Source organism: Gavia stellata, chromosome 3, assembly GCF_030936135.1.
Source record: "Gavia stellata isolate bGavSte3 chromosome 3, bGavSte3.hap2, whole genome shotgun sequence".
In the NCBI taxonomy this organism is placed as follows: Eukaryota; Metazoa; Chordata; class Aves; order Gaviiformes; family Gaviidae; genus Gavia; species Gavia stellata.
The window spans coordinates 71,209,168-71,235,366 of NC_082596.1; the positions used below are offsets into that span (position 1 = coordinate 71,209,168).

Consider the following 26,199-nt stretch of genomic DNA (forward strand, 5'->3'; position numbering starts at 1 on the left):
TGGCTATTTGCTTCTTGCAATGCTAATGTGTAGTGATATCTTTTGTTGCAGTCCTCATCAGGAGGATGAGCAAGATCCAGGCCTTAGTGGTTGATTGCTTTACAGCATCTATAAAAATCCAAAATTCCTTTCTAAAAGGGTTTCTTAATCTCACCTATGCAATTACTAGTTTTTTAATGTCTGTGATCTTCAACCTTTTTTCTCATTGACTGGTATTTATTCAGTAGCATTGGGCCAAAAAGTATGAATCATGTGCAGTCTTGTTACAGCCACTCAGCTCACTCTTTCTTCTGTTTTGGGGATTATCTGTGTAATCAGAACTGGAATTACTCATGCAGGATAGCCCCTCCTGCTGAAGAGTTACTCCGTGCTTGTCTTCCTTAGGATCATTTTCTTATTCTGCACAAAAGATACGTGCAGATTAGATTTAATGTACTGTTTAAAGTACGGACCCCTATTTATTTCATATCAATATGCTTTGGATTTGATTTTCTTATAACCTGTTTTTTTCTAGTGAGTCTGTCATCTTTGGTCTTTCTGGGCTTGCTCTGAGTTCTACTCTGTTTAGTCGACATCCATCTCATCCACAACATGCTATCAGGAAGTGTGTTTAGAGTAATTTTCAAATTACTGAAAATGTTGAGTGCTTTTAAATATGGCAACAGTCCATGCAGGTTCTGTCTTTAAAATAAATAAATAGTATTTGGTGATATCTTGAGTTTTAATTCACTTCATGTGTTCTTTATTACTCTAATACACTTCCGAAATCACCATGCTAGTAAGTCATGTCATGTATCTACATATTACATTGGCTCACTTTTGTATTACTTACAATTGCAAAATTGTCATTTTGGTCTTCGTGTGTGTGAGCTGTTACCACCTTACATTGATGGTAGTCAACATGAATTATTTTGATCTGTTAATTTATTAATTTCAGCACTTTTTCTTTTATATGTTTTCTAGTTGTGTCAAGCTTTCTGGCCTACGTTGTTGGTTTCGGGTTTTTTTTTTAATATCTTCAAAGTATTAACTCATGATTTACTGGAACTACAGTAGTGTTGTAAAATCATCAGTGTACAGATTTGAGGCTTCAACCCTAACTCTTCTAAAATTATCAGGAACAAATCACCTGACCTTGCCATCACAAGTCTTTATTTCTAAAAATTTCTCAGTGATAAAAGAAACATCTCTACCATTGTTAAAGTATTTTAAAGTGCTTCATTTTATTCATAAGATTTGTCATCTTAATTGTTTCGTAATGTAAAGTATTTATTGCATATGATGTCTTCTTTTGCTTCTTGGCAATTTTACTATCCTCAGTTAGTAATAGGTTATGTCACTGTTTATATTATTTTTGTATGCTTTAAAAACAGTCTTAAGTTTCTTAGCTGCATCGATTGCAACTTCTTCTCTGTCTTTACCTTTCCATATTGTTTTTATGCATCATAGTTTCTACTTGACTGATACCCATTTAAAGTTTGTTTAGTTTGTGGTGGGTTTTTTTTTCCCTAAAAAAAAATTAGTTGTCTCTTTTCATTGTGGGATTGTAGCCTTTTGCCTGTTGAATAGATTCTTGAACACCTAATTTTCATTAGCACTTTTATTCAGGAAGACATCTGATAGTTGTAGAGTAATCAAAGCACTGTTTAGGGTATAGAAATACTGCTTTAAAGAAAAAGTAGGTAACTCTTCCACTCCCACTTTGCAAAACAAAATTTGTTAGTTTGTTACCTTACCAGCCATTAGGGCTCAAATATATTTAAAAGGAGTATGTCAGTAGCTCAGCTTCTACTTAGTTGTTTGTACTTAGTACTATTCATTTTGTACACAAATAAGCTCATGATGGTGCAAGCAGTTAATTGTGAAAATCTACACTGCAGGCTTTTTGTGCAAGTCTAAAGTAACCTCACCCATATTTACAGATGTAAGCGGCTTACGATAATTATACACAGACTTGTTGGACACTTACTAACATGTAAACACAATTTGTTTCACTTTAGTTTGTTAGTTTCTCTTACAGAGACTGTCTTCAAAATAGGGAATAATATGGTTTAGATGGTACAATTTGAAAAAAAAAAAAAGGCAAGTTAAAATATTGCAACTTTGTTAATTTTTTTTTATGTATATGGCAGATATGTAGACTGAAACCTGATGGAAACTGGACACCTTTGCCCCTTGGTTCTTTAAAACTCTAAGCACCTCAGAACTGAAGTTCTGTCAGCATTCCTGATTTGAGCATTTCATTTTTCTAGTCTTTCTGGTGTTAGAACTCAGCATTATAACTACATGACACTAGCGAGGAGTTTTGAAGTTTCTTTTGTGGTGAGCCCAGAAAGGCAGGCTTCCTGTAGAAATACCGAAATGTCGTAGTCTGGTTTGCATTTTCTCAGTAACTTTGCTTTTCTTCTCCACTTACACAAGCATTTAAAGAGTTGTTTTTGTATTTACAGTGGATGCTCAAATCAATTGAAGTGCAGAGTGTTAGACATGGAACTTGAAAACATCTGTCTACCTTATGTTTTCTCTGTTAAGTGCTTGCCAGGATCACTTTCCCCTTGTCAGAGCATGTCATACTGTTAAAGCAGTAACTCTTATCAGCTTGACATATGAGGATTATGTTTTTGCTTTTGAGAAATGAATCCTTTTTTCCAGCATGCTGGTGAAGGCCAAAGATATTACACATAATCTTCTGTGTCCATTTCACCTTTTGTCATCTTCTACATAGTGAAAATCAGATTATTTTTTTTTCTTGCAGGCTTTTACAGCATCAAAATATGATCTCTGGCACTGCATGTGATACAGTAATGCTAGTTGCTGAAGAATAGCCTTGAGGATGTGGGTTTACAGTAGCTTACTGGTGTATCTTGTGGCTATTTATTGTATTTTCAGTGGCCAATTAAATCTAACTTTGGAAAAACTGCTGTGCTCTGTGCCTGTGCTGTCTGAAGTTTTATGTGTGATCCTGCAGAAGCACTGGTTGGATGCTCAGCACTCAACTTTGAAATTCAAGAATTCTTTTTGTCATTTTTATGCCATCAAAGGCATGATGGTCAGTGTAAGTGGCATTACTGAAGTGCTGGAGTTCCATTTGTTTAGGTTTCAGGCCATATGCAAAAATGGAGATGAGAACTACATTGTGCACTCTGTTTATTTCTGTGAATGCTGTAAGTGTGGCAGTTAGGCAAATGTAGTTGCTGAACAGGGTTAACTCTATGCAGCTTCTTGCTAAGTTTATTTTCTTGAGGAAGAAACAGTTTTTTTAAAGTTAAGTAGTATTTTGCAACAGTCTGGTTTGAACTAGATCTTTGCCGACAGCACAAAGAGAACCTGCTTCATTTTTCACCCCTTGAAGATTTGTGATGTATAAGCCTACAAGATCTTACCCAGATCAACAATTACAGGACACATTTTCTTAACGCAAGGGATAAATGCACCTGTTAGCAGCTTCTTTTTCTGTCTAAAAATTAAACTATCATGAGATACTATATTCTTGATGTGAACTCCAGACTCTTATAACTGCCCTTCATTTGCTTGGAGAATGTCATGAAGTAGGAGTGGTCCAAAGAGGCAAAAGGGGCTATCTACCCTGGCCTTCCAAGACTAAATAGGTGAAAGCTTTTCAGCTTGAAAAAAAAAGAAAGAAAAAAAAAAGTAGAGGGTTGTTTTGAAGGTCAGTAAAATGATGAGTGTTCTGGAAATGCATAGTAAGGCAAGTCTGTTACTTTCATAGCAGAAGAGATAGAAAGCACTCAGGAGTAGATCAGCTAAAAGTAAATGGAAATACTCTTCAAAATTGGTGCAAAATTGTGGCATTCACTACCAGATGCATAAAATTAATTCGTCAGACCTGAGATATACTGTAAAAAATTTGGTCCATCAATGATTCTAAACCACAGTGGTACAAATAGTCTCTGGTTCAGGAAGTTCCTATATAGGTGACTATTAGAATCTGGGGTTGTTTGTCCACCATGTTTTGTATGTCTCTTTCCTAAACATCTGATAGTGAAGTAAAATACCAAATTTGCTATCCTTTTAATGTCTTCAGCACCCTGTAAAGATTATAGCTGATTTAAAGGGGTTTTCTTGAGCAGCCTGTGGAATATTTTCTCGATTAGTTCACAGTTCTGCTTATTAACAGTGTAAAGCATTTTGAAAATGTTTTTGTTGAAGCGTAGATTCAGAATGTCACAATATTGCCTGTATTATTTTCTCTCTCTTTGCATAATATTACAGCAGTCACAGTCTGGTTTATATTCAGAATTTTGTATGTGTAGTGGATTGGTATGCAGAAAATGAGGAAGTTCATAATATATTTTTATATTTTGACTGTACAAGTGTTAGACATAGGGAGCTGCTTAGTGTGATAAGTCAGGGTATAACAGGTAAAACTCTTGCATGTAACAGATGGGGTTTGCAAGAAGGCTTTTGGGGGTTTGGTTTTATGTTTTTTCTGAAGTGACTTGCTGAATTTGGAATCTCATGTAGTGTAATATCATGAAAGGTAAATAGCCAGCATTTCAGAGAAGGTAAGGAGGGAGAAAGTCTCAAGATATGTCAAGCCAGACATGCACATCTGGCTGTACAAATTGCTGAACAATAAAAAGGCCAGGCTCATGTTAACTGACTGAAAGCAAGAGGTAGTATGAAGAAAAGAGGAAAAAAATGCTTCCAAATGAAGATATGGGAAAAGCTGATCTATTCCTATTTTATTAAAAACATTGGGTTGCACTTGCAATTTGTATCTCAGATCTCAAATTGAAATGATGGTTTTTTTTTTCCTAGCAGTTGAATTGAAGTAGAGGAAGATTGTCCTGGAGATGAGTTGGAATAGTTTGGTAACTGGTTCTGTAGAAAATCCTGTGAGTTGCAGTTGTAGCCAGGCTTTACAGTGAACTCTAGTATGCCAGACTTTATTCTAAGAAATTGAAAAATTCGCAAGTCTTAGTACAAATAATGAACTTTATATGGTCCCCAGCTTCAGTTTCCTCAACATTCTGAGCTGAAATCAAGGTCCTTTTGTGTTAAACTGCTAGCCCTATACAGCTTGTGATTTGTCTTCTCATCTCAAGAGCCCCTTGAACTCTAATTTATCTGGCCTTGGTTGATCTTATGACTGAACTTTACTGTGAGCAAAAGTTGTTTCTTCCCCTTTACTTCTGATCTTTGTAATTCTGAAAGTCTGGATGTATATTTAAACACAGTGTTTCAGTTAATTTTGGGGTTTTTTGGAAGTCCAAAGGCTGGAAAATTGCCAACAGGTGAGCAAGAGAAGATGCTTTTATCCTTCTCAATCCTGTTTTGCGTATGTGTTGACATTGAGCATACATGCAGGCATTAATTGTAGTGGGAATTCTCCTGTACTGATAGTGCTGTAAGTCTGGCCCAAATACCACTCCTTCTGTAAGAGATGCACACAGCTATAAAAAGATGCAAGTTGTATTTTCCCCTTATGGTTTGGCTGAGTCTGAGGTGATACCTGCTTTTGTCTGGAATTCGTTCTGTATCATAGGTTTTTGTTTGGTTGTTTGTTGTTTCTTTTTTTTGTGGGTTTTTTTTTTTAATTACTCTTTGGCTAGGATACTTCAACATGTTTGGGGACCACTATTTAGGAGAAGTTATTTAAAACTATCATTGGTTCTGGGATGGCAGTCAGGCTTCTACCCTACCCCCTGGTTGAGTGGCCTGATCTTTCTTACTCATCCTTCTTTTGATGTTTTTGGAAAGCTTCTAGCTTTTAGTTTTAACAAGTTACTGTTTCTTGCTTTGGCTTGCCACCTTATGGTTATGTTTTAACTTGTCTATCTTCTCTGTTTTCCTTGAGAGAACACATTTTTTAAAAAAAAAAAAAAAAAGTTCGTTCTAATTGCTACCTTTACTCAGTTCCGGAGTCATACTGGGGTTTTTTTTTGTCCTTTCAGAATCTTTTTTGGTAAGTGTCTTTTCAATTCTCCTGATTCCCTAATGTGGTGTGTCGTTTTGTACTACAAATGAACACTTCACCCTTCCAGTTTCTTTTTTTAACTTATTTTTAACGAGCTTCCCCTTTTCTGTGTAGTTGCCCTATGCTTCAGCTGATCACCCATAAGTTCCTGTATTTCTGTTGTGTGCTATACCTACTGTTGCTTTAAGATCTGATGAAATTTGGGGTAATGTGCCTGGCTGGACAAGATCTTTGGTTTATTACCACATTCTTTTATGTAAGCTGCTCTGAATAGTACAGCTTCTAGTGTGTCCTTGCTGCCCTAGGAATTCAGCTATTTCACTGACAGTTGTCAGGGAAGTTTATAAGGATATCTAGTGCACATACAGTATGAAAGAAGGGAATAGGAAGTAATCTAAACTGACAGGATAGACTCTCCTTCTTTCACCCACCCCTTTTTCTTCTTCCAAGGAAAATGGATTTTTGCATTGTATAATACCAGTGGTTTCATACTGTATAATACAATGTTATATTGAATACCATATAATACAAGTATTGGTAAGACCTTCCGTACTTGATCTCTAAGTTAGGTGGAACTTGGCAATGGATTTAAATCCCCACAGCATGGGGGAGTTCTTCATCTGGATTTTACATAACATTCATTACTATGCTAACTGTAAGTCTATGGGATGAAATATGGTATCACAAGAACCTCTTGTCCATTCCCTTAAGGTGGTTTACTGATTTGCAAATCCTACTAGGACACTTTTCGTAGGAGTAGAGAAATTAAACAGGAACAGATCCAGAAGTGAAAAATTTGCAGGAACTGAATTTAATTGCTTAGGATCACCCATATGAGGCAATCTAGCCTTCAACAGTCTGCAGGATTTTAAGATGCCTTTTCTATGTACCTGTATCTTTTCGGTTTCGTTGGCTTTTTCCTTCTGTTCCTTCCTGTGTGTCATTTCTTCTTGCAAGGAGGGGGAGGCTGTTCATCCAAAATCACTACCCTGTATGTCCTTGTTTTATTCATAAGTAGCTTAAATAATACCTAACTCTTTAACATATTTGATACTTTTGAGCTTGAATAGCTATTAGTGAGGTGTTCTTCCTGAATATTTGACTTTCTCAGCCTTAGAGAAGAGAGAAACCCTCATCAGTAGCTTTGATGTTAAGTGCATGTCCTACTAATGTATTAGAATTCCTGAAGTTTGACAATTAGTTGGTGGATAAAAGAGAACTGGCATTCAAAGGCCTTGTAACGAGATTCTGGGGAAGGGGCTACTTAACAGAAATTAAGTGGTTATTGCATGAGAGGTGACTGCCATTACAGATCAAACTGTCTATAATAAAGCATGGAATTGAATTTAGTTTTCATCAAAGCCAAAATGACTGTGGCACACCTCAGGGTTTTGTATCAGTCTTGCCATTACTGTATATTAACTTCACAGATGAAAAAGGTTGTTAGTAGTAAGGTAGAAAAAACTGTAGATGAAAAGAATGAAGGTAAGTCAAGAAAAAAATTTTGTGAAGACTTCATCAAACTAGAGAAGGCTGCACAAAAGAGATAACATTCTGTGCTAATGTAAGTAAAATCAAATATAATGGAAAACTTGGATGAGTAACTCATATGGAGCAGTGTTTGCTTTCTAAAGTGAGTCTTATGTTTGTACGCGGAATTCTTAAAGGCCTCTTCCAAACCGAAGTGTCTTTCTCTGAACTTTGGCAGAGCAAATGCAGTCCAGCTACAGTATCACGATTTCCTTTAAGTATCTTTTGGTGCTGCTGTTACTACAGACCATCAAGTTAAAAGTAAAACAAAAATGAGTACTTAATTGTTTGGAGTATGAAACCTTGGGAGCATTTTTTCTTCTACCTTGTGTCATACAATTAAAAATAACTTTGAGTTTAACTCTGCTTGCTTTACTACTTCATGTTCTAGCCATGTTTTGTAGAGAAATGTTGCCTGTTGCATAATTTTAATATTACCTGAAGGTAATAGTTGTTCTGCTCAGGTGATTATTGAGGTATTAATGTTAGTATAATAATAATAAGTATTTAATATAATTATTAATAAATATGTATTTTTGTTCTAGATTAATAATTTTGAAACCCTTGTTATTCACTTCTATGAAAATACTAAGGAATTTGAAAGTCTATGCACTGCCTAATTTTTCCCTTGTGTTCTTTTATATTTTCTTGTAAAGTCAAAATAGATGTTCTGCAATGGGTAGAATACCATATTTCATTCTTTGTATGTGAACTTTCTTTTATGGGCTCTTCTTTATAGTTCTTCAGAATAGAGAGCATAATTCTTACAGGATTTCTTGCTATAACAAAAAAAAGTGACGATTCTGCTCAGTTTTCTTAGATTATCTTGCTTACTGTGTTTCTTTGGTTTATTCAAGGGCGTTGGGAGTTTCAGTGACAGACTATACATTTGAAGACTGTCAGCTAGCTTTGGCTGAAGGACAACTTCGTCTGCCTTCAGACACGTGTCTTCTAGAATTTGCAAAGCTTGTGAGAAGCCTTGGGTGAGCATATACAATATTTATATGTAAGGTGCATTTTAACTATATAAATATAGATATATAATATCATATAAAATTCATATAACAATATTGCATTTATGAATGTGTACGGAATGTTGTCATATTACCATCGGGAAAACACTAATATAACATTATTTGCAAGTGGAGGGGCGCGCCACTTGCAAGCAGTGCCCCTAGATCCTAATGAGTAGAGTAGGTTGTAAAATTCGTATTTTCACAGTCTGACAATTGAGCAGAGTGTGTCTGAAGTGTTCGTTCCTGAACAAATCTAGAAGACACCTCCTGAAGAAGGTCAGGAATACTGTGGCATTCCTAATATTTGATACAGTTAAGAGTCAATTGCCCTTTCCTGTGGCATCTATGAAGGGAGAACAGTGCTGCCATAGCAGTCTTGTGACTGGATTAATGTTATAATAGTGAGGGCAGAGGGGTCACTCTTCCCCAAGAAGCACAAAGAATTGGTTGATCTTTTGAGTAGATGACTGCTAGATGGTCTTTCTAATGAAACTGCAGCTTAGTATAGGCATTGTGGCTCCTCTTCTCTCTTCTCATAGTGTCAGTTCCCTCTGACTTTACCTTTCAGAAAAGCTTCAGGAAACAGTGAAAAAAATCACGTAAAACAAATAGTAGAACTTGTTGCTGCTGTTTTCCAATTTTTCTCCTGTTTCTTCTCTCATCTTGTTGGAACAGCCACAAACTAAATTTACAGCCTCATCCTATTAACTGCTTTAATATACAAACACCCTTTTCCATTTTTTGTCTCCTCACCTGAAAGTATACAGCATAGTTTCATGTTTCCATTCTGTACTTTATTTCCTTTCACTGCTTTTTCTTTCATCATCCAGCTTGTGTACATAAATGAAAAAAAGAAGAGAAAGATCTGTTGGAGAATAAGGAATGTAGGACAGCATACATTATGCATTCAGATGACAAGCATATATTAATTCATTGTCCAGACCTCCATCTGAAAAGACTTCCAGTAGGATAGGAGAGACTTCTAAGGGGAAACAAAGAATCTTGCTTTGTTCCAAAGGGTCTGAATTTACAGTACTAAGAAAAAAAAGCAAACAAAATGAAACAAAAAAAACCACAACCCCCAAAAAAGACCTATGTCTTTTATTATGCAGTTGATAATCCCAGGATTCGGTTTAATCCTCTTGTCAAATTGTCTGGCTTCCGTCTGCTCAATTTAAAGCTGTTCTTTCAAATTACGCTTTTCTAGGTTTTTGGTTTGGCCTCTAAAACAATTAAATGCATTTGTGAGGGAGGTTCCCCACAACCCAAAAGTTCTCTGTCTGGTTTGAGCAATTGTACGTTGGTGAAATATTATCCTGTCTTGATTTGGATATATGGCAGTACGAAAGCTATTATGATTTTTCTGGCACAATTGGATGAAGATTGTAATGTGACTTCATCTCTAATGCATGTTTGATGGCGATGCAGTCATTTTGCTGTTTATTCAAAGGTTTTGAGGCCAGGGAGGCATTAAGATCATCCAGTCACATCCCTAAATAACTGGAACAGTAGATTTTATCCAGGGGATTTTGCATCCAGTCTTAGTACTTGTTTTTGAGCAATAGCATACCTTCAAGGTAACATCCAGTTGTAAATGCAAGATTTTTATAGTGAGGCAAATCCAGACTTTGTTTTGATTTAGAGTCTTTGAAATCAAGTTATACCTCAGTTTGCTACACTGGAGAGTTATTTCTGTTCACGTTATGTATCTACAGGATTCATTAACATTGTCTGTAAAATTTGCTTGGTCTGTGCTCAGCTGGATGGGATCCAATCCAGAAGCCATGCAGCCACAGCAGTGAGTTCTTATGCTTCATCTAATGAAGAGCTTGGGCTCTGTTAACACAGCTATACAGCTGCCAGGTCATAGCTGGCTGAATCTCAGCTGCCTCATACTGAACTCCATGGTAAAATGACTGCTGTAATCAATTGATCATAGTCTCATCTTCTCAAATTCTGCATTCATTAGTCCTTAAGCAGTTATGCTTTTGTTGAGCCTGATAATCTATGTCTGACCCATGAGCTGATTATTAAGATATATGCAATCTTTATTGTAGCTTTCATACATTGTAAATCCTCTGCTTCATTTGATTTATTCCACAATTAATTACCCCACTGTTTAAAGTGATTCTCTGTTTGTACTTTGACTGGGTTTATTACCATGTTCTAGACATTGAAGCTTGTTTGGATTTTGTGCCTTATTAAAGACCTCTTCGGCTATCTTCCCCTCCAGAAAGTGTTCATACAGTGTAATTAAGTCTCATCTCCATCTTTTTATAAGCTGCTTAGGATAGTTGTCTGCAAGGAGATCCTTAAGTTCTAATTTGAATTGATTTCTTCCTATTGTCTCAAACTTCTGTTCATTCTAATTCCTGCATTTACTTTGTCCATGAACTAGAAAGGACCTTCTAGCCTTAATTGCTGTTTCCCTTTCTTATGGAACTGTGGCTTTTAGGCTATCAGTAGCTCTGTGGAGAATTCCCAGTTTTTAGTTGTGATTATTCTCAGTTTTAATTGTTTTATTTTCTGAAAATTAGAGATATGTCTCCTCTCTTCAAAAAAAAAAAAAAAAAGCCAAATATAGCACATACTGCAATCCACAGTAGAATATTTTTTAGTGACTGCGTCCTGCTTGCTGTTAGATGAGGCTTATGAAGTCAGGTCTTGATGTAACCTGAAATTTTGCTCAAGTAGTTCTAGTGATCCAGGCCTTTTGCATCTTTTTTTTTTTCTTGGGGGGCAGAATATTGATAGCTTCATCAAACTGCTAGCCAGATTATGGATCATCTGGTTGCTCATCCCATGCTTGATTTTTATTTTTTTTTAACTGATCTCTTTTCTTTTGCTTTCTGTCTGTGCTTCAACTTTGTTAACATTCAGTAATCTGCTACTGCGTTATCTACTTAATTGATTCCTGGTTGTTTTTGCCCAAATCTTTCACTTTTAAAACCCCAGGTATGATTTGGAACATCTAGCAAGGGTAGATGTGTCTCACATCCTTCTGTTTTAGTCACTGTTTTCTACTTCCTGACTTTTCTTATTAATTTGAAATCTTGTTGGCAAATAATTCTTTAAAAAGTAAGATTTTATCTATTTTTTCTAAATTTTTTTTTGAGGTTAGGCAGCACTGATGCTTGTTAGAAGATGGTACATTTTCTCTCCCAGTATCGTAGTTAGCTTCCACTTTGTGCATCAAAAAGCTATAAGTATAGAAAGTACAGCAAGAACATAATATAGTATAGTATCATGGTGAATATGTATTTTATTATTGGTATACGTGTGGCACAAGACGGTTTGGTTTGGCAGGTTCTTGATCTGGTATATGCATTTAGTACACAGATTCTCAGGTTCTTTGTACTTTTCACCGAAGACAGTATGGCTTTGCTGATTGCGTCCACTTCTTTTAAAAGGTACGGTTTGCACCAAATCATATTTTTCAGGTCAGATTTCAGAAAAATCCCCTGTTCTTGCCTTCTAGGTTTCTTAGCTTTCTCAGTAGGGTTACTCTTAGTAATTTTTATCTTGAAAGATGGGCAGCAATTTATTATGGAATTCTTTTTGGATCCTTAACTATCTCTTTTGTTTTCCTGAGCCTGAGTATTATTGGTGTCTTGTACCCATGTGATGGGTACTAGTGATGTCTGCCCTGGAAGAATGTTCTGCAACCTTAGCAAGCTTGCAAGGTTTACCTCCTTACACACTCCCTGGCCCTGGTGAAATTCAGTATTAGTAAACCTACTTGTGTTGAATCAATTCTGCTGTCTCTTAAAAGCCATAGTATTTTGGTAAGAGTGACCTGAATTAAACAGTAGTTCCATTTGGACCACTAGTCTCCAATACTATCTAATCCAGTTGGCCACGAGGATCCTACTAGGCAATGCCCCTATAGGCTTGTGAGATCTGAAAGGAGGAGATAATTACCTCATAGGCCTGGTGCCTATCTATTCTTGCTCAACAGCCTTTACCATCCAGACTAAAATGCAAACTTCTGCTGTCCATGTGTGCCTGAAATGGTGGTCCAGACTGTAGGTAGAGCTTTGCATCCCCAAAGTAATAACCCCTCACAGCTAACTAAGAGTGCCATGACTTCAGAGTGTTCAGAGATCATCTATAACAAGACAAAACCTCTGGAGGATGTTGTCCATCTGCATTCATTATAAAAGCAATACTGTCCATTACAGGAAGTGATCATGGATCAGGCTTAACATAGCAAATACCAACTGTGATAGCCCCTGCCTTGTGGGTCAAGGCAGGGTGTGCCAGAGTATGCAGAAGGTCAGTTTTGCTGCTGTTCAGTATCCTTTCTCCATTATGACAAGAAGTTGCACAGAAGTACATCAGCAAACGTGAACTGAATGTATTGTGCTTTTCTGGCTTACGGCATGTTTCTCTGAGCTCGCAGTTTACAGTAGCTAGCTACAAGATCCAGCTGTTCTTATGCAACTTCCAGCTCTGTGAGACACTAGAAGTTTTTTGGCAGGTTCCCAGCACGCAAGAAAGGAGTTTGTTTTCAAATAGTCAAATACAACTAAAACTAGCTTTAAAGAGGTAAGACATCTCACTTGCTAAAAATAGTGGTAATTATGCTGAAAATATCCTACCTTCAGAGATCTGGTTTTCCTTGCGAAGTCTGCTGTGAAGGATTTAACGTTCAGAACTGTTAATCTTGAAAAATCTCTCTGTTTTAGAGACAGATGTTAAGACACCGTATTCTGTGTCAGTGGTGGCTTAGCTCAAGGGAGGATTCAGATGCCAGCTGTCCTTCATCCTACAGTTAAAATCCATTTCGGCTACTACAGTGGGGATGTATTATCTGTGGACATTTCTTATATGTAATTCTGCATGTGAGAACCTGAGTTCTGTGTGCATCTCAAATCCTCCATGGATTCCTTTGTCATTGTTCCTGCTACTTTTCTACTTGATCATGGAAATGAATGTTTGCAGAGGAGTGTTTCACTCTCCTTTTTATACTGTCTAGGACCAAAACTTAAGATAGGTGTTTTAATGCCAGGATGGAGAACATATGAATGTTCTGTAGGGGCCATGGGTCTCTGGAAGAATTCTTGCACGTTCAGGTCCTAGAATTCAGAAATACAGAGCTTGGCGTTGTTCAGTTAGTACACTTTTGGTAAGTCTGTTTAAGTAATGGCAGAAAGCGTAGTACTTGTGTTTTTACTTAAAAGCAGTGATTTTTAGGAAGGGTCATTTCAGCAAGTGATCAAGGTCTGGAGCTGACATATCAGGTGATCTTCCTATCAGAAATGCTGTAACCTTTTTTCAGAAGCTCCTGAGAATGCTGATATTAAGTATTTTATTCATTCTTGTCACTGAGAGGAAGCTGCTGAGGAGTCCCAGCTGTAGTCTGGGAATAATTCTGGTGTGAGCTTGTGAGTTCTGCAAATAACTGCTTTTCCTTGTCTGCAGCGGTAAACAGCAAAACAAACAACTGCAGAAGAATATTGTAGAAGACTTTATTGGCTTCTTTTGTCTTCAGATTGGAAAGTTTGGATGCCTACATTACCCTAAATCAGTTCAGAGGAAACCTGGTGATCAAGATTTGGTTAATGTTGTATCAGGGAGGGAATTTACTTTTCCCCACATACCTGCAGCACCATTTATTATATTCATAGTAAGACTTATTTTTGCAAAGCGAAAACAGGAAGCTTGACTTAGCAAGGGAAAAAAAAAAACAACCACACAACAAAAAAACACCAAAACCAAACCAAACAAAAAAAACCAACCATGCAGTAGATACCTGCATAAATATAAAGCTGTTCATTCATCAGTCAAAATCTGGTTTTGCAGTCAGACGGACTGAGGGAATTTCTGCAGCTGTATTAACTGCTATAACTTTGTTTGGGTCACCTCATAATGGTGTTCAACTCCAGACTGAATGTGAAAAATGAGGACTGACAAACAAGATTAACAGTATAATCGCTATTATGTAATCACTGATTTCTTTTAGGCAAGATGCATCACGTCTTTCCTGTTCAGTGACATTAGTAAATTTGGAATCGTAATTGGTTTATGTTGCTGTCCTACAATACGGCCATATTTGGGTGACCTAAATCCCACCTAGTTCTCCATGCCTGGTTTTTCTTATTAGCTAGTTCTAGACTGTTTCTTGTTCATGTTGAACTGCTTACACATACGGCTTATAATCAAGGTAGAATAAAGGACACAAGTTTGACCAGGGTTCCTAAGCCCCTGCAGTAATTTCTAATACAGTTCAGGAACTAATGGGAGCCTTAAAATTACAGGAATACATTATTTTATTACAAAATTGCTTAGTAATTCTGATTCCAGATTTTGTAATGTTTTACACCATTATTATCCATTGCTTCATTTGCTCTATTGAAATTTGTATTGTTCAAACTGGGTTTATTTTTAAAATGTGCAAAAATAATATGCTTTCTAGGCTGAAGCCAGAAACACTTGAAGATGATCTTGATAAATATGCTGCAAGTGCCATAAAAATGCAAAAAGAAAAGGTTGATCTTAAAGAATTTTCAGCATACTTGGAATTTCCAGTTTCTCACACATTAGAAAGTATGTTTGCTCTTTTTGATGAGGTAAGAAACAACATCATGCTTAAAAATTGTACTGCTTTTGGTAAACTCTGTTTTAGCCTAATTCTGTTCCAGTTGAATACACTGAGGTCTGATTTCGGCCAGTGCTAAGTGCTTTTGAGCACTTCATCACAGTATTTGCCTACTGCATTTCCCTTTTAGCAACATAAGAGCACCTATCATCAACTAAATAAAGCGTTCATTCAGGTAGAAGTTAAAAGGAGTATCAGTTGGACAAAACTGATTTTCTTTCTAGATGTAAAATATGAAGAGGAAGAAAGATGGGTTTAGGCTAAACCTCTGCAGCAGCTTGTTGCAGCTGAATGCAATGCCTATTAGCTGATATTTCACTTACCTTGTAAATAAATCACTTTGTCTTCTAGAATGCCTGAAACCTGAAGGACCTAGGAAGTTGGCAAATGAGCCAGTTTTTCATTCTTCTGGCAATGAGTCAGGATGGGGAGATGACTATTATCTTTGTCTGGATGGGGTGCTGTTTGGACCAGGAGATAGATATGTCCACAGTGTTATCTCTTAAACCAAAGAGCAGATGTCATGTATTCAGGGCTTAAATTAGGCTACCTTGCCCTCTGGTTCTCTGATTTTAATTTCGACCCAGTAATTCAGATGGTTTAACGTAAAAGTCTTAAATATGCAAGTGGAGGGTGACAGTAGCAGCACTGTTCTCCGAGAATCTTTGAATTACGACTTCTGACTGAGACTCTGAAAAGGGTCTGCAGAGCTTTGATGACCCAGGCTCTTGCCCTGAATTAATTCCATTTCAATGAGACTTTTTGCAGTGGCATATGTAATGATCTTTCTGAATATTCTGCATCTTTAGCAACTGTTAGTTATTTATAAAAGTTCTAAGACAAATTGCAGTATTTTGAGGTGAGGTTTTCCTTCACAGAATGAAGATGGCATAATTGACATTCGGGAATTTGTCATTGCTCTGTCAGTTGTCTGTAAGCCATCCAAAACTCTGGAAACAATTCAGTTGGCATTTCAGGTAAGCAGCATTTTCTTCCTCTATGTAGTTTACTTTTTTTTAGAAATTATTAATACTGCCAGTAGACTTAACAAGTTTGTTTCACATGCCCTTTTAATACTGAATTACATTTTAAAATAACATTAATGGGAAGTTAGATTAGGAGGTCATCTTCAGAGGGAATGCATTGCAAGCCTAAGTCATGTAAAATTATGGAAGTTTGCGGTTTGAAATTGTTCTCTGTGGAACTTTGGTAGAATCTTTTTCAGCACATTGAGTCTCAAACCTAAAGTCCTTTGTATTGATTCGTCTAAACAAAAGGCTAATGAGTTGTGCTCACTACTTCTATAATGTTTCAATCAAATCTTATTTTTTCAAGTTAATAAAATATTTTAAAACTTTTTCTGCACGTTAATAGAGATTAATCTTTTTACGCCCTTTTATCTCCTTGATAATATTTTCTTCCCTCTTAGTCTCACCGTGTTTCGGTGTTTGTCCTGCAGTCTCTGCACAGATTTATGCTTCCCAGAAGTGCTCCTGCTCTTGTTCTAGGCTCAGTGGTTTGTTGTAGCATCAGCAAAGATGGTTAATGCAGGCTTTTTGAGAAAGTGACAGCAGCAATACTTAATGTTTGCCATTCCAGTGGGTTTGTCAGCCACCTTGATTTATTACTTTTTAATTAATTTCTTTAATACTGCTATTTCAACACGCAAACTCTGCTGCGTCCTGCATCATCTTTTCCGTTTGCCTCGAAGGCACATGGTCTTTAGCACTCTTCAGTTTCAGTAACACTAACTCTTGATGCTGTCATCACTGGTGAATGCATGGAGTTGAGAACATTCATTTGCATCGTACTACATGGCAGCCTTATTTTCTGAGTAGTTATTTTGAGGTTCTTCAGCATACCTGTATTCTCTTAACTATGTTTTGCTAAAGAAGTTAGGCTGCTGTGAGTGTTTAGTGTTCACATCTATCATTCTTACTCCTTGGCCAGTATCAAACAAATTTGACAAAGGAGGAAGGAACAAAAATATTTCGTTCCTACAATATGGGGGGAAATCTGCCTTTAATAGCTGCTGTTATTTACTGCTGCTTCTGAGGGAAGAGCAGAAAGGTCTCTGCCCTTACTTTACTCCATTTGATCTATATAATGGAGAAATGGTCAGGTGCTGTTTGGTCAGCTCTGTGTCTTCGTACTAAAATGAGCAAGCTTAAAGTAAACTTGAAGGTGGCTTTTGGGCAGTATGAGAGTGAAATTTAGCTGTCATGATGCATAATGTGCAATATACTTCTCCCATTTTAGAGGAAGAAAAGCTCAGATTAGGCAATTATTTTCTTTTTGGAAGCACCTAATTTTAAGTTAATAGAACTGTTTCTTAAAAATTTTGTTCTTCACTATCTGCTATATTCTTCAACTCATGATACATAATTTTGAGTTCCCTGGTTAACTGCAAAATATAAAGTTAACCGTAAATTGCAAAGAAGTTCTATGCGTGTGTGAAGAAGGGGAAGCACTCAGCAAGGGGAAGCAGGTATGGCTCATTTTATCCTGCTAGTGATGATTGGAAGTGTTAAAAAAAAAAAAAAAAAAAAAAAAAGTCTTGAGCTGAGGAAATTTTGCTCACAGTATTCTAGAAAAAAGGGAAAGAACCTTTTTTTTTTTAATCCTTTGTTTCTCCCCCTTTCCTGGGTTCATGTACAGTAAGATATTTGCACAGCTTATTGGGAGCCATTGAAGGATCTAGCCAGTTCATGAATGTGTGACTTTGAACAGTTGCTGTCCTCTGCCATGTGCTACTTTTTACAAAGCACCTTGTCATTTGTTTTTAGGGATAAAGTGCAACATTTCAAGTAGCTGAACAAGTTTTCAAAGTGGAAGTGTTTAGTATATGGTTGAAGAACTTGAAAAATAGGAGTTACTGAGCCACCAGAGTTCTAAAGTGGTGGGCAATTAAAAGAGAAGGGGGGATTATGACAATCAAGTCTAAGAGCAGCACTCCAGTGTAAGTGCTACGCATCCTCCCTTCCTAATTGCTGAGGAAACGAAAGGGTGTTGTAAATCTTGCCAGTATGACATTTGTGAGCCCTAACATCAAGTATCACCTTCTGACTACTTGATCTGTAAAAATATAGGAGGTTTTATTAAACAAGTGTCTTGTCCTTGCCCCTACTCCTTGTGAAACGGTGTGCAAGTTAGGTGCTAGGGAGGAAAAGGCAAGATTCCTGCTTTCAACACGGATGTTGTCTTCCACGGTACTTGAATTTTTTTTATTCCACTGACTTTTTTACTCCATGGAGGTGTGCTGTTTCGTGACAGCAACTTCTGCTTGTGTGAAAAATACATCCTTATGCCTGTTTTGTTCAATCTCATCAGTTTCCACCTTCTCAATGATGTATAGAAACTAAAAGGAAGTTTCCAAAATAGGGTTTTTTACACGGTTCAATATTTGCAGCATTGTCATGCTTGAAAACAAGACAAGGGTATTTCAAAAACTCTTGTCTCAATTTCCATTGCACAGGTAAATTGAGTTATTTTAGAAAGTTTGATGAAGTTGCATTTGTTACATATGTTTTGAAATACTCAGGCCCTTTTTTCAGGGGAAAACACTATACATACTCAAAGATAGAATGAGACTATGAACAATTATTTTTAGTTATCAATCTCCTGTCAGTAGTAAAGCTAATTCTATGAGGAAACTCTTTGCTTCAGGACCTAAGAATATGCAAATTATTATTTTTCTAGAAATTTTAATAAGTATTTGTAGAAAATTATAGGCTCATCACTTTATGGGGTAGGATTCTTCTGATTAATACGCCATTTAGATGCAGGCATTTTATGCAAACTGCCTGTCAGTTCAGTTGGATGTTGGTCAAAGGAATCTTGAGTTTTACATTTGACCAAATGGAAATGGTATGTGCTTTAGGCTGACGTAAATATATCTGCTGATTCCATAGACTGTCTTGGAGTTTGGACACATAGCTCAATGGACTAAAAATTATTTTCAGTTACATATCTGCAAAACATGTATAGTGTTAAACAGTCTTGTCTCTGAATATCACTGAAATGCCAGTGGTTAGGCATGTAAACCAAGGGTGTTTTCTGAATATAGCAAGCTTTACTTTCTAAGTGTGCACAGGTGAACTGATAATCAATGTTGTCTCTTACCCAAATTCATCAGAATTCCTTAGTAGATCACATCACTCTCAGATTGACTAGAATTTCCTGTATGAAATTTTAATTTTGTATAACTTCTTAGTGTGGTGCTGTTTATAGGAGTTAGGATTCAACTTTGCAATGATTTATCTTGCTGTCTTGATTCATAGCTGTACCAGTCAGAAAATGGAACTATAATAGAAGAGGATTTAGCTCAAATTCTGAAGACTGCCATGGGTGTGTCACAGATTAATGTTACGCATCTTTTTAGAGCTGTAGATGAAGAAGAAAAAGGAGAGATTACATATGGTAAGTATTTTAAGTGTCACAAAATGTCAAAGTTGTCTGAACTCATGTTGATATACAAACCAGTTATATTTATTAAACTTTACCTTTTTTAGTTGACTTGTTGACTTTAACAATGGTAGAAGCACTACAGACAAATTTACATTTAAAAAAATATTTGAGTTTCACCTTTAATATCAAATGTCAGCTTTACATGTTTTCATATGTTTTCCCTTCCGCAATAAGTCAGGCAATACCTGGATTAGGTCTTTCAGCATGTTCTGTTCTGTGACTTCCATGTATATGAATACATATTTTTAAGAAAGCTATCTTAGCTCTGTCCTGTTGTTTTGACTCTTGTATCTGTTCCCCACTATTTCTGCCCTCCCAGAATATAGGGGGATGTAAGATTTTCTACTCCCATAATAATTTCTCAGCCTGTTTGAAAATAAGTCATGAGTGTTTGTGCAGGGGAAATGAGGGGGGTATTAACCAGGCTGCTCAATATGTAGTCTAATGCAGGTGGTATGGAGGTGAGAAAGTTGCATTTAAAAAATTGTGAGATCTGGTTGAATAGATTATGCTGGGAATCAAAGTACTTGTGTGCTACTTCAGATTCTTCATCTCTTATGTAATAAGGTTCTAAATGTAGTACTAACATTTAAGTACTGAGTTGTTGATAGCCAACATACCATATATCTCCAGTAGAAGTGCTTATGACATGCCCTGTTATAGTGGTTTTCCTTCAGGATAATCAGCATGTATTTAATTTGTAAAAATCTTACAAATTAAGACATCAGTGTTAGTAAAACACAATTTCTACACTAGTAATTGCTATGTTTCAATCATATAATATATATGTAAAGCTTCAACTACAGAACTATTTTAGTTATTGGAATGAGTATCATTGCCACTGCCCTCCCCCTTTTTCCTGACTGCTATGTCTTGCCTTCTTCATTCCTGCTGTACTACCCCTTTCCTTTCTGTACCTCTCATCTGCCATGTCCCCAGCATTTCCATGTTCATCCTATGCTATTGCCTTTTTCCTGCCTATCTCTGTTGCTCCTTCTCTCCCAACTCATTTGGGTGGTGACTCAACTCTTCCCCCGCCCCACCATCACCAGCTTCAAAAATACCAGCACAGAATCTTCAGCTGGTAAGCCTAGCAGAACCCTAATTTTGGCACACTTCATTGTTTGAGAATAGTGAAATTTGAAAAAGTGTACAAGTGAACTCAGACCAGTTCATGTGAGTTACCAAAGAATTAATATTTTAATATCAATCTTTAATAGTACATAGTTGCATTTAAATTTGCATTTTTCCCCTAAGTGGTCATGCTATGTTCCCATCACAAGAAAACCTGGACCACTGAGCCACAGCAGTGACCACTGAAGTGCTTAGCTCTCATTTTCACTATTTCATTTTCTGTAGTCGGGAGTAGGCTTTTGTGAGGCTACACAAAGTAGGATGATGTTTACATCATTTCTTTGAAACTTTGCTTGGATCTTTTTCAGAGAGAAGTTCTCATTTTATAATATAAACATTGCACTGATATTTTAACATATCTGAAAGCTTAATAGTAAGAATAAACGTCCAATTTATTGTGGTAGAGAACTAGAAGATGAAAATCGACTTTTGGTATTGCATTTCTGTCTTGAAAGTTCTTGGTGTAAACATTCAATCTCTTGCCTTTCCTGAGAATGTGTGCAACTTTCCACATACTCAATTTGTTGCACTTAAATACTGAGAAAGGAGAGGTGCAAAACTTGCAGATTACACCTTTTCTGAAGGCCTTATCCAGACAGGTTTTGAGAAATCAAAACTTTGTATCTGATGGAAGACTGCTGAACATTACTTTGGATGCACACAGCAGAGGGGTCTGCTCACAAACTCCTTCTTTCTAGGGTGTTGGGATGTGAAGCAGTAATGTTAAGTCTTCAGTCTTACTTGTAAGAACAAAAAAATAAAATATCCAAAGTATCAAACATAAATTGCTGCGCATGTAGGAGAGTCCTTGAAGGCAGAGATCTCATCCTAAAGGAAAAGCTCAGGTTGCAGGTAAACAGAATAATCAATAGCAAAATCGAGATTGTATAACTAGATGAGTAATATTGGATCTGAATTGTTAGAAGTCTGAATTTTTGTCACATGTTTGAAAGTACACTAGTTGCCAAAGATCTGCATATAATTTCTCTTAAGCAGTGTGCTGTTGGCTTAACTGTTTAGATGCACCTTGATTCCAAAGCTCATCCCTTCACTGTAATCTAGAGAGAGGCAAGGTTTCTTCTCAATCTTGAGATGATTCTGGTGAATTTTAATAGGTTCCATAGGTAGGCATTACAAATTCTGGGAAACTCTACAGCTGCTCTTGATAGACAAATGATGACTGTGAAAGTGTTCTGAAGACTGCCTTGCATGCTGGTAAGAAGAAGAAAGGGGGGATTGGCAATATTGTGAATACCCATATGGATGAACATTCAGAGAAGGAAGAATTACTTGTTCTTTAAAATGTAGTATCCTTACCTATATTAACCACAGCATTATCCTGTTAAGTTCCCGTCCACTAAAGTAATTGTGTAGCTGAGGGGGAACAAAAACTAGAGGCTATTCATGAACACAGAGCTTCCATCAGAAGCATCAAGTAGTAGGGGGGTATTGTAAAGGCAGGAGAAAAACCTCTTGAAGTTCTTGTAGTACATATGCATACTCAATGCAAAAATATAGACAGGAGTCTTAAAGAACTCCATTTTGGGTTCTTTCCTTCTTTTTGTCTCTTTCCTCTTCGTAGAGGTAGGAAGCAAAATGATTTTTTCCCAAGTAAATGACTAAGGTGATTTTTTCCTCCAGTCTAATGCTTCACAGTTGCTTTAAGCTTGAGCTCCAAGATGAGACCTGCGACTAGAAGTAATGCTGGAATAGCTCATTCTTACCACATCACCTTGTCTCACGTTTCTGATGAATGTGGTAAATGGGATCCCAAGCACTTTTCTTTGGGCTCTGCTGTGTACAACTTTGATAAATATTCCTTAATATCTTCAGGACTTGTTTCAGCAAGACACAGAATGTCTACTTACTGAATCTATCAGAAACATTATCGTGTTCAATTCCTGGAATCTGAGGTTTTTCATTTGGATTCAGTACTGATAAAACATTGAGGGATGGATCCTGACAGTTGTCAGGATGCTGATTTGGATGTAGACTATCACACTTGTGTGAACAACTACTTCAACGGATTTTCTGAATTTATTTTCTGAAACAATACAGTAGCTTTTTGAAGAATTACTTAGAATGGCATCTACAGTAAGTATTCTAGTCTTTCCCATATGGAAAGGATTATGCTTAATGTTACTGTAAGGAGCATTTGGTACTGCTGGTTGAAATTTTTATATTTTTCTTATTATCAGAATGACCTTTCCCAAAAAAGGCTATTTTTTTCTGGTCATTAATGTGATGCAGACATTATACGTGTTGTTAAAAAAAGGAATAGATCCTTGGGATGGATGTAAAGTGTCCATGTGAAAAAAGGTAATGCTTTCATGTTCCTGCTGCAGGCCAGACCCAGTTAAGGCTGATAGCTGATTGCTCTGTGCTTGTTAGCAGCAGAAAAATAATATAGTCAGTTGGATTCACTGAATGTGCTTAACTTTTGATTCTGATGAATCATTTTGCACTCAAGTGTTTCTAATATATTATTGCAACTACTACCACTGTTGAATATTTTAAATATAAAAGAAAGTTCCATGTTTCCTTCTTGAAAAAGGTCAGATGCATCACATTCTTTGCTATGAGATTATTTTTTAAAAAAAGTTGAACTTGCCAAATTTTTGCTGTATGCATTTTCAAACATTTCATCTGAAGACTTTATCATTTGCATGATTAATCAGCCTGTTGTACCTACACATTTTTCAACATAGATGGTAGTGTTGGTTTTCATGGTCCGAACATCGTCAGCTTTTGTTGAAGTTACAGGGTCCAAAATACTTTAGATACATATAAACTGTGGATCAAGGATACCCACTTTTTTATTTGCAGAAGAATGAAATTACGTTTATTGCATTCTCCCTACCTATTCCTTTAAAACAGTTCAGAGGCAGGGTTGACCTACAGCTTCAGTGCGCCTGTGAGCCAAATGACATTTCCTTGGCCTTTGCAATGTTGAGAAAAACATGTCATCTCAGAGAAGGGTGGCAGAGAGGGAAAGCTGTGGTAGTTCCCTTCTTCCACACCAGCCAACTTGTACCAGGAGGAACTGGGCTTCACTCCTCTGAAAGGCTACTTCAGCTCTACTCTGTGCTGCACTCCAGGGAACTCACAGCATCGTCTGATCATGAGCCCTTCTGAGATAACACAGTGAATTTGAGTGGGCTGTGTGTGATATGCTGTGGGTGACTGAGTTAGTGATAAAGTTTGCATCCAGCTTCTTCCAGTGTTAGTTTACATTATAAGAATAGCTTCTTATGACTTGGATCCTGTACAATATCTTGTGTTCAAATCATGTCTGAACAAACAGTCATATGGGCAAATTGTGACAAGGCTTCAATGTCTGATTTTTAACACAAAATGTTACTTCTTGCTGCTAAGGATTCCCCACTCCCCCAAGAACTAATCTCACTCTTTTTATTCTCTTATTAGGATCCAACATTAAAATCACGTTTTTTCATAATGTGTTACAAATTAATTATCTTCTCACAATATTAGTCTCTAAAATATTGGGACTTTTGAAATGCTGAAATCTTGAAAGCAGAAGACAGCAATGACAGCTGCTGTTAAGTTGAAGAGAATTATGAGTGCAAAGCATTAAAGGGCATGTTTGCAGAAGACTTCCCAGATTTTAAGAAATCACTACTCTTGCTTTTCATTGTTCCTCAGCTGGAGAGCTTTTGCCCTTCCCCCAGTGAACAGTGAGATGCTATGTCAGGGCATGTGGTGCTCCTCATGCATTTTAATGCAAATCTGAGCCTGTTTACCCCTTTACCATACAAGCTAAGCTCTGGTCTGAAGTGTTTTAAGACTGCTTAGATAACTCTTTGCAGCATCTCGGCTCTGGGGATGTGGTAAACTTCTACTGAGAATCTAAAACACGCTATGGGGATAGCATTACGTTAACTGCTGCTATTTTTCTCCAAAGTGATCGTGTGATTATATATGTGTAAGTATTCAAAATTAGTGTTCTTCTGTTTCAAATAGCTGATTTTGTGTAACAACATTTTTTTTTTAGATGACTTCTACAGATTTGCTGAACTGCACCCACACTTTGCAGAAGACTATCTCTATGCTGATCAGATGGGAGCTGAGAGTGGCTTGGAGACTTCATCTCTTTCTGCTCCTAATGGTATCTGTACTGACTTCAGCCCTGAAAATGCTGAAGATAAAAACAAGCAGAAGAAACTGAATTAACACTGCAACTGTTACCTTCCTCTCCTGGTGAGAGGATTGTCTTTTCTTGGGATTTTCATAAGTCACTCCAACTATACAGCAAATACTAGTTTTGTGTGTGAAAGTTCTCCTACCTTAATACTGTTCTTTGAATCATATGTGCTATATTTAACAACATGTTCCAGGTTACTTTGGGGAAAGTGTTTTTATTTTTTTCAAAAAGGTCTTTGAAAGGCAAAAATGTGAATGTGCTTCATTATTAATGTTTATATTTAAAAGGAAGCGGCACACTTATTTATATTCCATTGGCTAGTTTCATGTACAAAGTGTCGCACAAACTGTGCATGTATAAAGAAACTGTAGCTACTGTGGTGTTAAGTGCACTTTGGTGATTAGTGTTTTCCCTAGTTATGGGGATGTTTATTTGGGGCCAAACTTTGCTGTCCATATTTGCATAGTCAGTCTTGTTGATTTCAGTGGGATTATTCTCTTGAGCAAGGCAAGCACATTTTGGCCCTTTGTTTTGGTTTCGGTGAACAGTTTGGAAACAATAATGCAAGAACTTGCTAAGGATTACTTTTTATTTTTATTGTTGAATGAAAAATTGTTTCTCTTTCAGTTTATTCCATGGTAGAATGAAAAGGAAAGGCTCCTTATCTCTCACCCCAACACTTTTCTACTGTAATCTTCCAGATGCAATTAAACGTGAATTTTTTCCAAACTGACATGCCACATACTGTTTGCAAATACGTGACAAAACTGTTTGTGCTTTTCTCTTATAACCAAGTCAAATCATGTCCACCCAGCATTTTAAATGGGAGACGTTTACACAATTGTATTTAATCTAGATTTATCAGGAATCACAGGTTTCTTTTGTAGCAGGCATGGAACACACTTCGAAAACCTTGTTGTATCAGCACAAGTTTGAAAAGGTTGCAGAACATCCTGAAAAAATGCTAGTTAAATCTCTATAGCAACATTACGTATACCGCATATAACGTATATGAAACTTAAAATAGTTTAGAACTGTTTAAAAAAACCCCACAAAACAACCTAAAACACTCATATTAGTAATGTTTCTTATCTTTCCTTTTGTAAAGCCAGATGCCTTAGTTACCAATGGAGGTCTCAGAGAAAAATTTAAATTATTATAAAACCACAGAGCTTCACTGATTAGGAAATGTGACAAAAGCCTCAAGGAGTAGGAAGGAGGACTCTGTCACAAAATAACTCTGATGTTAACTCTACTTTCAAACAAACAAAAAATACTTTTAAATCATTTCTATCACTAATTTTGTAGGGCTGTGCTAAAATACAATGATTTTGTGACTGGAAAACTG

General features: G+C 36.7%; 1 protein-coding gene across 1 annotated transcript in view; it reads left to right on the forward strand.

Moving 5' to 3' along the window:
- The window catches only part of LPCAT1 (lysophosphatidylcholine acyltransferase 1), a 63,662-nt gene extending 38,782 nt beyond the window's left edge, over positions 1-24,880 (forward strand). Inside the window, 5 exon segments of the mRNA XM_059815647.1 lie at positions 8,329-8,454; positions 14,906-15,059; positions 15,967-16,065; positions 19,369-19,507; positions 24,702-24,880. Of these exon segments, the coding sequence (XP_059671630.1) occupies positions 8,329-8,454; positions 14,906-15,059; positions 15,967-16,065; positions 19,369-19,507; positions 24,702-24,880 (697 nt within the window).
- The last annotated feature ends 1,319 nt before the right edge of the window (positions 24,881-26,199 follow it).